Genomic DNA, 12,399 nt, shown 5'->3' with positions numbered 1-12,399 from the left:
AAATATGGCCTCCACGATCCCGCCCATTGGTGGATACACTTCACAAGCGCCCTGCATCAACATGGCGGGCGTCTCAGGCCGGGTGACGCTCAGTCGCGGTTTTCGGTTATAGCGGGTGGGTGCCGGTTCCTTTTCAGTAAATTCTTCCCTCTCAGCTCAGGGTGGCGTCAGCAGCGGAGGTAAAGAGGAAAGGTGAGAGGTGACAGCGGCAGGAGAGTGGACGGAGCAGTTCGGGAAGAACATGGCAGAGAGCGGTCGGCAGCAGCCTTCAGGTAGGGCCTGGGCCTGGGCCTGGCCGAGGCATTGGGGGCAATGAGGGGCGCTGGGACGAGGCTTCCCGTACAGGCATCCGTTGACCGGGAGAAACCCAGGGCCCTGCTAACCTGAAGGGATGGAAGCAGGAGGAGGCCGGAGTGACTGAAGGAATGGGGGTCAGGAAGAGGCCTGACTGAGGGGATGAGGGGCAGGAGAAGGCCCAGGGACAGGAGGAAGCCCAGTGTCTGAGAGGATGGGGGGCAGGAGGAGGCCCGGGTCTGAGGGGATGGGGGCCAGGAGGAGGCCCCGATCTGAGGGGATGGGGGGCAGGAGGAGACTCAGCATCTCAGGGGATGGGGGGCAGGTGATTGGAGGTGGAGGAGGAAGACTAGGTTAGGACTGAATTTAGAATCAGAGGATCTGAATTTGAATTCTGATGTTACTGTCTATTACTTATGTGACTGGGAAAATTGCTTAGCTTCTTTGAACCTCAGTTTCCTTATTTGTAAAATGAAGTTGGGACATCTTTCTAAGATTTCTAATTTGAAATCCTGTGACTTTGAGAGATAAGAGGATTTATTAATTTGGAAGGCAAAATTGAAGGGATTGGTGATTTAGAGGAGAGAGTCTTGAGAGATGGAAGGCAGTCTGAGGTGTGGAAAGGGAGAGTTTGGTGACTTTGAAGAAGAGGGATTGGGTGTTAAGGGGGAAGAATTTGAATGATGGGGAGAAGATGATCTAGAGGAGGACATTTTAGAGTGGGCCATAGAGGGAAAAGGGGTCAGATTGAGGGTTTGGTGACCTAGAGGAAGGTTGGGAAGAATAGAGGAAATATGAATCTTATTCAGAGAATTGACTGGAGGAAGCAGTAATTATTAATGATGAGATGTTATGAGGGGAGAAGAATTACAGAATTTTAAAGCTTGAAGGAATTTTAGAATATCGTCTATTAGCTTATTTCTTAACAGAAAGATAAGGTTCTGACATATAAAGTAATTTCCCAAGTCTAAAGCTAGTTTAGTGATGTAGACTGGACTTCCAAGGACCTATGTCCTTTCTTTTCCTTACATGCTGTGGAAAACCCTCTTGCTTTTAGACAGTTAGACTGAGATCTCAATGTTCAGGATACTCACCTAGAAAGGGAAACTTTTCCAGGAATGAGCATTGTGGGGGCAGAGGAAACAATATATAGATTTAAAGTGGGTAGTCACCTGGAGTGGAATTTGGGTAGAGGTGTGAAAGGGGGTACCTGATGTTTGTTGAACATATAAATGTGAGACATGATACTACGGCATTTGTAAAGGCTACTATACCCTTTCTGCTATAATTCAGCCTGTTTTGTCCTGACCAATTGGCCTCTTTCCATGGCATGACACTGTTGTAGTTTTAGAGAATTTGAGAGAAGCTTCCCATCGTATTAAAACAACCAATTTCAACTGGCTGATTGTGCTGTGAGATTGTATAAAAAATCTTTCTGTCTTTTTCTTCTGTAACTTTGTAACTTTGGTTGCTACTTGAGGCAGCTAGATGATATAATGGATAGTATCCTTTCCTTGGAAGATCTGAGTTCAAATTCTGCCCAAGACACCTAGCTGTGTGACACTGGACAATTCACTTAACCTCTCTGTGCCTCAGCTTCTTTATTTGTAAAATGGGGTTAACAACATCCACCTTAGAGAATTATGAATATTGCATGAGATGATATATGTAAAACACTTAGAAAGCCTTAAAGTACTATATAAATGTTAGCTGCTGATGCTATTAACTGCTGCTATTATTACATCCTTGACTTTTTTTTACTTATCCTTCTCTCCTGTTCTACCCCCTACTCCAGTTGCCAAGTATTGAGTATTCTACCTTTTCAACATCTATCACATCTTTTTTCTGTTTACTCATACCACCACCCTTTTCACCTAGGCCCTTTTTGCTTCTTGCCTGCACTAAATTTGCAATAACTTCCTAGTTACTTACCCTGTATTCAGTCTTTTTCTTCTCCAATTCTTCCATACAGCTGCCAAAATGATATTCCAAAAGTTAGAATCTGGCCATGTTACTTCCTTACTGGTGAATTTTCACTGGTTCCCTGTTGTCTTTAGGATAGCATATAAACTTCTCTGTTTGGTTTAAAGCCCTTCACAATCTGGATCTAGCCTGTCTTTCCATGATGATTATATATTACTCCCTGTCAGGGAGTGATGTAGTTAAATTGGCATGCTTGCTGTTTGAGGTCTCTTACCTTTATATCTTTGCACAGGCTGACTCCCATGCCTGAAATTGTATTCCTCACCTCACATCTTGGAAACACTAGCTCTCTTCAAAGATCAGCTCAAGTGCTGCCCCCTTTAAGAAGTTGTTTCTCACAGTGCAGTCCTTTCAGCAGTTTGTATTTACTTTGTACATAGCTTGTAGTTATTCGTTTGTGAACATTCTAGTAGAATATAAGCTTGTTGAAGGTAGGGACTATTTTACTTTTGTATTTGTATCTCCAGTGTTTGTCACCAAGCAGGTTCCTAATAAATGCTTATTGGTTGATTGGCATTTCTGGTCTAGGTGTGCTGAACTGGATTCAGTATGGTATTTTTCATGTTCTTGCATTTTAAGGCTCATTTTAAGGCCTGTTTTTTGCTATTGCATGTTCAGGTGTGACTTCTATGTGTGTTCTGCTGCCTGCCTCAGGGCTATTCAAAAATGACAAGCCCAGATTACTTCAGTAATTTCTCTTAATTAAGGATGATGCTAAGATCAGTGTCCCATTAAGTACTGGTAGTCCCCAACTTAGTAATGAGTTTTAATTTGGAACTCAGCTAGCACTTTACCATAGAAATGATGTTGTAAATATTGATAGGTTCCTAAACTAACAGATACAAACTTATTTACCCGTAGTGTAGTTGAAATTAGTAATTCATTGCTAGAAGCACTAGTTTAAATTGTAGGTCCTGGGAGTTGGGGTCCATACTTTGGATAGCAGGACCCATACTAGATAATAATTTATAATTAATAGATTAAATGTTGCATTTTGTCACTGGCCATTCTTAGACATTCAGCCAATCAGTACCCTCATACTGCCCTGTAAGCCTCCCCTCCCCAACTTTGTCACCCTACTTGGGTTTGTCCTATCACCTTGAATGTTCCAAAATGATCAAATTGCCTACTCCTCAGTCAAAACTCCCTTTTCTTCAGTGTAATAGATCTCAGTTTATGTATTAGGAAGAAAAGATTGAATCAAACTAATAAATGCCAATATGATTCTTTGATTTTTTTCCACAGAGATAATGCCCTTTTACAAGAGGAAACTTATTAACTCATGGGGTTCTTTGAAGTGATAAAATTTCAGGAAGTAAAACAAAATGGAAGGGAATATCAAGTAATATGGGAGAATGTATTTTTTGGCAAAGGATCACTAAAGTAGGCATACCAATCCTGCCTAGGACTATGTCCCAGGTTAGCTTTCTCAAGCTATTTCTGTTTTTCACAGCTTCTTCCCATCCTTGACTTTTGAATCCACAGATTTTTTAGAAGCCCTTTTGTATCCCATAGTGGTTTGTCTGAAATGGTTGGCTGGGAGGAAGGGAAGAGCTAAAAGGAAGAGATCATCTGTTGTTTGTGTTAGTAATAAATTGAACAATCTGTATTTTATAATTATTTTGTGAAGAAATGAAATATAAAGGGAAGACATCATTGGTCAAATTTTGGCAAGATTTTTTGCTTTGGTTTGAGAATGAATGTCCAGGTTCATGTTTAGAAAGTTAAGACTAGGAGGTATCAGGGCTAGAGAAAGAATCTGACCTCCTGATTCAGAAGCTATTTGCTTTTTCTTTTTCTTCATTCAGACTCTTTGGAGGAGACCCCTCCTACTACTCATAACTTCATGATTCCAAAGAAGGAGATAAATACAGTTCCTGACATGGGCAAGTGGAAACGGTCTCAGGTACAAGTGGGCAGGGTTGGTGGGGGAAGTACTCGATGTTTCAGAAGCTGTGCTGTAGGGTCAGAACTGAAATGGGGATGTGATTCTGTTCTGAGAATGTAGGTCTTGTGTGTAGGGAGGACTGGGGATTCTACTTGCCTGTTGACTCTGGACCATCTAAACATGAGTTTGTTGTTATTCAGTCGTGTCCGACTCTTCCTGACCCCATTTTGGGTTTTCTTGGCAAAGATACTGGAGTGGTTTTCCATTTCCTTCTCCAGCTTCTTTTATAGATGAAAAACTGAGGCAAAAAGGGTCAAAACAGGGCAAACACAGCTAGAAAGTGTCTGGGGCTGGATCTGAACTCACAGTCTTTTTGATTCCAGGCATGGTGCTCTATCTGTTTCAACGCCTTAAACATTAGGAGAGAAACTATTTATTTTATCTTTTACAGGAAAAGTACTCAGTAACATAAACTTCTGTAGAGGGCTTTTGGGATTGGGACCAAGAAATCTGCCCTGATTCTCATTTTGTTTGATTTTCTGAATTAGTATATGAGAAGCTAAATGATGGAGGACTGGGCACTCAAAACATACTTTTTGTCCTTTGCTTTCTTTTTGGAATTTTGAAAAGTAGGAGACTTGACTTCTCTTGGTCTGAATATAGTCCTGAAGTTAAAATCTTAGTTAAGTCACTTGGTAGACCCCTTTAATATCTAAATTGGTTTCTCCATATGTTAAGTAGCTGAATTGCCTTATTTTCTAGGGCAAGGTGAGGCTCCTTTAACTGTCAAGTCCCTGGAGATCTTGGCTGATAAGCAAGCAAATAGTGTTACGATTTTATGGATTAGAAGAGAAGGAAAACACTTACTTTATTAGTGTCGATTGTCAGTCACCAGCTCTTTGTAGAGATGTTGTAATGGTTATCTATATCTTGCAATTTTATTTTACCCAGTAAAGCTATATATGGATGAAGCCAAGAATTCATTTTTTGGGGGGGCCCAGAAGTTGTTTGGCTGTGTCACAGCCTGACTCTTATTCTCTCCCTAGGTTACATTAAGTGGATTTGTACTAGGGTGTTAGGGACTTGAATCAGCTTCAAGATTATTTTTTTGAGTATAGACCAAGAGTAACCAAAGGGCCCCACAGGCATAATATTCACAGACATATGCTCATTTTCTCTTGTAGAAGTTCCAGAGATGTGTGAGATCAAAGAAAATCTCCCAGTCTGATGATGCATGCACCTTCTTCTTTTTTGTTTCACTTTTTTCCCCACTGTGTTTTTTTAGATTTTAATTCTTATTATATCAGCAGGAGGTAAATTCTGTCTTAGAAGGAGATTCCCTGGGTACATTCTAGTATGGTAGCTTTCTTTACATTTAACCTTTGCCATAGCACTTGATTATTAGTTGAATGTATACGAAGACAATTGGATCCATGGTGTATTTTGAGGAAGGAAGTCTTTGGAGAGAGTTTTTATAATTTTCTACTTGACTCTGGCTTGTAGATTCTGCCTGCAAGTTGTTCTTTTATTATTCGCCAGAGGACCTTGATACAGGAACACCACCTTCCTAGATGATGATTATTTGCCAGCTCAAAGTGCTGATGCAACTCAAGGAGCAGGCAGTAGGTAGATTATCTTTAGTAATATTTTCAGGAACTTCTTAGTATTAGCCATGTCATAGGTTGCTTATCTTTGTGGTAGCTTTAACCTTTAGATTTTCGGTAATATGAGGAACATAGATGGAAACCTGGGATATGTGTTTAGAGGAGCCTGGTACTTATTGGTTTGATTACATTAGGAGATTGTTTTTCTACCTTTTGTGAGAAGTGGCCTCTGCCTCATCCATCCTCTATGGGATGGGCCAAAATAAAGATCAAAACCAAATATATTGGAGGGTCTTGGTTGGGGCATGGGGCCATGTGGTATATGTATCTCTGAGTGATTCATTCACTGAAGGAATTTGCAGAGAACCTAGAGTTGAGAGTTTGGCAGGTGGGTGTGGGTGGGAGAGAGAATTTAGATGCTTTATTATTCTCTACAACCCAGAAATTAAGAATCTTGGAGCATCTTGGTGTGATGTATGCTGAATAGTTAGAGCTAAGAAATAATCCTCACAGGCCTTCATGTTAGGTTCAAGGTGATAGGGCTGATTCTTTCTCTCTCTTTCTCTGTAGGCATATGCAGATTACATTGGTTTCATCCTCACCTTAAATGAAGGGGTTAAGGGGAAGAAGTTAACCTGTGAATACAAAGTCTCTGAGGTAGGAGAAAGCAACTTTTATGCCATTTTAAGGTTTTTTTTTTTTTGTGGGGGGAGGGAGGAGAGAACAACAAGAGGGAATTTGGAGTGGGAAAGTACTCTTTCTGTTTATTTATGATACAAAATTTCTTTGGATGCTATAATCCTATAGGTTGTTTTGCCCCAGGGATTTTTTAATTTTTGTAAGGGGAAGGCAGGGCAATTGGGGTTAAGTGACTTTCCCAAGGTCACACTGCTAGTAAGTATCAAGTATCTGAGGCTGAATTTGAACTCAGGTCCTCCTGACTCCAGGGCTGGTACTCTATTCACTGTGCCACCTAGCTTCCCCCTGCCCCAGGGATTTTTAATTAATTTCCATTGTTTGAGTTCCAGACCTTCCACAGCCTCTCTGATACCTTCACCCAAAGTTTCCCCAGGGCATCTTTTGTCATGTCCTAGGACATTAAAGCCAAAGCTGAGTTCTAATTGCTCAGCATCACCAGTTTTGCATCTACAGCCTTAGTCGGTGTTTAATAATAATAATTTCTGCTTATACTCCAGTTTTACCATATCTTGCAGATTAAACAAGTTTCCTATTACTGGGAGAGGAATAGGTAGCCTGATTATGTCACAAAATGCCCTTGACTCCTCTGTATTGAATGACTTTCTGATTTGTTTAGGTCCTCTCACTTAGTCAACCGTCAAAGAGCTAGACCAACTGCCCTGACAGTGAGCCAGTTGGACTGGTATTTGAATTGTTTTGTTCTCATGCCCTATCAGTATCCCTTTAAGGCTAGGGGTTGTTGGCTTCATGACAAGTTGATACCTTTTTACATAACTGTTACATTGGGGCAAGTTGTGTAGTGGTATAGACTTGAAGTCAGGAAACCTGAATTTTAATCCACACTTTCCCACTTAATTGCCATGTGACCTTGGGTAAATTTCTTTTCTGAACCTTGGTTTCCTTATCTGTAAAAGTTGAATAATAATACTTGTTTTACTTTCTATCACTATGGCTGGGAGGAACATGTTTTATATATCTTAAAGTGGGAGGGGGAGCCAAGATGGTGGAGACTTGCCTGAGCTCTCCCAAATTTATTCCAACCAATTTAAAAATATTGCCTCAAAACCAGTTCTGGAGCAACAGAACCAGCAAAGGGGTGACACGATTTTCTAGCCAAAGACAAGTTAGGAGGTCAGTAGGTAAGTTCTGTCTCACTGGAGTGAGAGTGGAGCCCTGGCAAACCAACAGCAGGCCTTGAGGCAGCTGAAATAGCTGGGATGTGCTGGCACTGAGCGCTGGATTCTATTTCATTTCCCATATGCAGTTCTGGGTCTCTGTCCTAAGGCAAGGAAGAGCACTAGCAGGAACAGGGACCCTGGTCACAGTTCCAAGGGTTGAAAAAAGAACTTTTAGGTGCTTTAAGACCAAAGTGTAGGCCAGGAGAACAGTGACCACACCTTTCCTTAGATCACACCACTTTGGAAGAACTGGAAACTTACAAACCTTAAAACAGCAGCATGAAAAACCTGAAGCTTGAGACAGTGCCTTCTCCACCCCAGGAGGAGAGCCCAACTTTAACATAAAGTTAAAAGTCAAGAAAAAGACTGGAAAAAGAGCAAAAATTAAAAAAAAAATACTTGACCATAGAAAGTTACTATGGTGACAGGGAAGATCAAAACACAAACTCAGAAGACAACAATTTCAAAACAGCTGTGTGCAAAAACTATAGCTCATGGTCCCCATCAATTCATTTACCTTTACTCCAGGTAACCAGAGGACACAGTTAACTCAAGGCAAAGGCTAAGTGGCATACTATAGCAGCAATATAAAACATTTCCTTCAAAAGCCTGGGATTCTCCCTCAAATATATACAGTGCTAAAAGCCAGAATTGAAACTCTGCTCTGTTTCCAGTATCTGAGCCACACTATTGCTGTTTGCTTCTTTTCTAAATTTTAGGAAAGTTAGATACTATAAACCTTTGGATAATATTGAATGGGAATAGAAAGGACCATACCTATTTCTCATCTGTGTGTGGCATCTTAAAAAAATAACCTGTTCATGTATTAGGGTATAAAAACCTCACCAATAAATGTAAAAAAGCAGGGGGGGAACAACTGTGCAAAGCCTCAAAAATGTGAATTGGTCTCAAAAAGGGCTTTAAAAATCGAATAAGAGGAAGAGTTGGGAAAAGAAATGAGAGTGAAAATCATTTAAAAAAAAGTCAACAGCATGTTAAAGGAGGCACAAAAACAGTGAAGAAAATTATACTTTAAGAAACAGAATGGGGGGGAGGGTGGCTAGGTGGCACAGTGAATAGAGCACTGGCCCTGAAGTCAGGAGGACCTGAGTTCAAATCCAACTTCGGACACTTAACACTTACTAGCCATGTGACCTTGGGCAAGTCACTTAACCCCAATTGCCCTGCCTTCACCCCTGCAAAAAAAAAAAAAGAAACAGAAACAGAATAAGTCAAATTATGAAAGAGGCACAAAAATCCTTTGAAGGGAAGAACTCCTTAAAAAAGCAGAGTTGGTCAAATAGAAGAGGGAGTACAAAAGCTCACTGAAGAAAATGATACCTTAAAAATTAGAATTGGGCAGGGGAAGGTGAATGAACCCATGAGACATCAAGAAACAGTTAAAGTCAAAAGAATGAAAAAAAATAGAAGTGTGAAATGTCTCATTGGAAAAACAAATGACTTTGAAAATACATTGATGAGAGGTAATTTAAGACATTTTACTGTCTAAATTTAAGACAGTAATTTACTCTCCTACTTGAAAGCCATGATCAAAAAAAGAGCTATCCTATTTCAAGAAATTATCAAGGAACACTGCCCAGATATCCTTGAGTCAGAGGATAAATAGAAATGGAAAGAATCCATTGGTCACCTGCTGAAATAGATCCCAAAATGAAAATTCCAGAGCTCCCAGATCAGGGAGGAAGTGTTGTAGGAAGCCAGAAAGAAACAATTCAAATATTGTGGAGCCATAATCAGGATAACACAAGCTTTAGTAGCTTCTGCATTAAAAGACTGGAGGGCTTGGATTATGATATTCCAGAAGGTAAAAGAGCTAGGATTAAAACGAAGAATCACCTACTCCGAAAAATTTGAGTATAATACTTCTGGGGGAAAAATGGATATTTAAAGAAATAGAGGACTTCCAAGCATTCCTGCTGAAAAGACCAGAGCTGAACAGAAAATATTACTTTTAAATACAAGACTCAAGAGAAGCATAAGAAGGTAAATAGGAAAGAGAAACCATAAGGGATTCAATGAGGTTAAACTTTCTATGTTCTTTCATGGGAAGATGATACTTGTACCTCCTGAGAACTTTACATTATTAGGGCAGTTAGAAGGAGGAGTATACATAGAGGACACAGGTGTGAGTTGACTATGATGGGATGATGAGAAAGAGGGATTCACAGGGAGAAGAGGAGGGGGTAAATTATCTAACATAAATGAGGTACAAAAGAGCTTTTACAGTGGAAGGGAAGATGGGGGGTGGGCAGGCAACACTTCAATCTTTCTTCAGAATTGGCTCAAAGAAGGAATAACATACCAATCTATCTTACCCTACAGGGAAGTAATAGAGAAAGGGGATAAGAGAAGGGAGGGGGGATGATGAAAGGGAGGATAGATTGGGGGAGGTGGTGGTTAGAAGGAAAACATTTTTGAGGAGGGAACAGGGTGAAAGGGGTGGAGAGAGAGAGAATAGGATGGAGGGATATATACAGTTAGTAATCATAACTGTAAATAGCATGAACTCACCCATAAAAGGGAAGTGAATAGCAGAGTAGATTAAAAGTCAGAATCCTACAAAAATTTGGGGAAAATTTTTACAGTAAATTTCTCTGATCAAGGCCTCATTTCTTAAACATATAGAGAACTGAGTCAAATTTATAAGAATAAGAGCCATTCTCAATTGATAAATGGTTAAAGGATCTAAACAGGCAGTTTTCAGAAAAAATCAAAACTATCTATAGTCATATAAAAATGATCTAAGTCACTATTGATCGGAGAAATACAAATTAAAACAACTCTTGAGTTACCACCACATACCTGTATCAGATTGGCTAATATGACAGAAAAGGAAAAAGACAAATGTTTTAGGGGATGTGGAAAAATTGGGATGCTAACGCACTGTTGGTGGAGTTGTAAACTGATCCAAGCATTTTGGAGAGCAATTTGGAATTATGCCCAAAGGGCTATAAAACTGTACAAACCCTTTGATCCAGTAAATACTTCTATATCCTAAAAAGATTTTTAAAAAAAGGAGAGAAGGATTATTATATATAAAAATATTTTTAGTAGCTCTTTTTATGATGACAAAGAATTGGAAATTGAAGGGATACCCGTTAATTAGGGAATGGCTGAACCAGTTGTGCTTTATGATTATGATGGATTACTGTTGTGCTATATGAAATGATGAGCAAGATGGTTTCAGAAAAACCTAGAAAGACATAACATGAACTGATACAAAGTGAAGTGAGTAGAACCAGGAGAACATTGTTTTTGGAAATAGTATTTTATTTTTTCCAATTACATGTAAAGATAGTTTTCAACATTCATTTTTTGTAAAATATTTAGTTGCAAATTTCTTCTTCCTCTCTCTCTCCCTCCTATCCACCCTTCACAAGACAGTAAGCAATCTGATATAGGTTATACATATGCAATTATGTAAACATATTTCCACATTACTCATGTTGTGAAAGAAGAAACAGAACAAAAGGGGAAAACCAGGAGAACATTGTGAACAGTAACAGCAATATTTTATGATGATCAACTGTGAATGACTTAGCTATCCTTACAATACAATGATTCAAGACAATTATGAAGGACTTGTGGTGAAAAATGCTCTCTTCCTCCAGAGAGAATTGGAAGAAGATTGAAGCATACTTTTTTTTTTACTTAATTTAAAACAATTTTTTTGGTCTGTGTTTTCTTTCAGAATATGATTAACATGGAGATGTTTTGAATGACTGTGCATGTATATAACCTATATCAAATTGCTTGCCTTCTCATTTAGAGGGAGGAGAGGGAGAGAATTTCAAACTCAAAATTTTAAAAAAATGAATGTTAAAAATTATTTTTACATGTGATTAAAAATAATTTTAAAAATAAACAAAAACATCTTAAAGTGTTAATTAATATGAGTTATTACTTGGGTCAAGGTCAGTGAATGGGGAAGGAGTTGATTAAAGAAGAGCTTTATAATTAAGTAAATCTTTGTTTGCCAAAGTGCTTTTTGGCTTTGATTGTTGAGACTCCAGTGTTAAGGTCTTTTGCGTTCATTTTTTCCCTTAACTTCAGTGTGAGACCATTCTAGGGGTAGGGAGGCAAAGGGGATTTGCTCAGTCTCCAGAGGCATAGGAGCAACTGCAGATAGCTGGCAAGGACAACATGCAATGTGGTTCAATTTGAGCTGAGGGCAGATAAATGGGTGGGTTGTACTGTCTGCCTGTAGCTATGGAGTACAATGAAGAGAGTAGCTGCTTTGTACCTTCCCCAGAGGTGGGTGCATTTTGGTACTGGGAGGAATTGGCAAAGTGCTCTGGAGGAGTTGAAAGCCGGAACTATTCTTTTTGTTGGAAGGGTCCTGACTTGTGCTAATTCAACCTTTCTCCTGGATCCATTCTCTCTGCCTCCAACTAGGTAATAGACAGTTAGCTTCTTTCAAAGAGAAGTCAATGGAAAAGATGCTGGGGGCCTCTTAATTATTCAACCTAGCTGAGCCAGCGGGCTCTAGCAAGCCACCAATATGCCCTTCCTTAATCCCCTATAGCTCTCCTCTGGAGCCCAGAGGCCTAGAGAAAGTCCAGGTTTTGTTGGGTCTTTTTTCAGCTTGTAATAGCTGCTCTACTTTGAACTGTGGGAATTACATGGGGTGAGTTAGGTCTGTTCTCAGACCCTCTTAGTAACCTGATTCTCTGTGTATTGAGGTCTAAACAGCAACTCTTTTGAGTCCTTCTTTCTTACGGAGGTGCCTTAT

At 39.7% G+C, this 12,399-nt stretch overlaps 1 protein-coding gene across 1 annotated transcript in view; it reads left to right on the top strand.

Moving 5' to 3' along the window:
- Positions 1-10: 10 nt before the first annotated feature.
- PTPA (protein phosphatase 2 phosphatase activator) overlaps positions 11-12,399 on the top strand; it is a 33,063-nt gene continuing 20,674 nt past the window's right edge. The window contains exons 1-3 of the mRNA XM_069069412.1: positions 11-272; positions 4,086-4,183; positions 6,340-6,426. Coding sequence (XP_068925513.1) covers positions 242-272; positions 4,086-4,183; positions 6,340-6,426 — 216 coding nt within the window. The 5' untranslated portion in view covers positions 11-241. The remainder of the gene's footprint in view (positions 273-4,085; positions 4,184-6,339; positions 6,427-12,399) is intronic.

Source organism: Petaurus breviceps, unplaced genomic scaffold, assembly GCF_028583685.1.
Source record: "Petaurus breviceps papuanus isolate PSGF00001 unplaced genomic scaffold, PetGlider_PUasm1.0 90779, whole genome shotgun sequence".
In the NCBI taxonomy this organism is placed as follows: Eukaryota; Metazoa; Chordata; class Mammalia; order Diprotodontia; family Petauridae; genus Petaurus; species Petaurus breviceps.
This window is presented reverse-complemented; position numbering and strand designations above follow the sequence as displayed.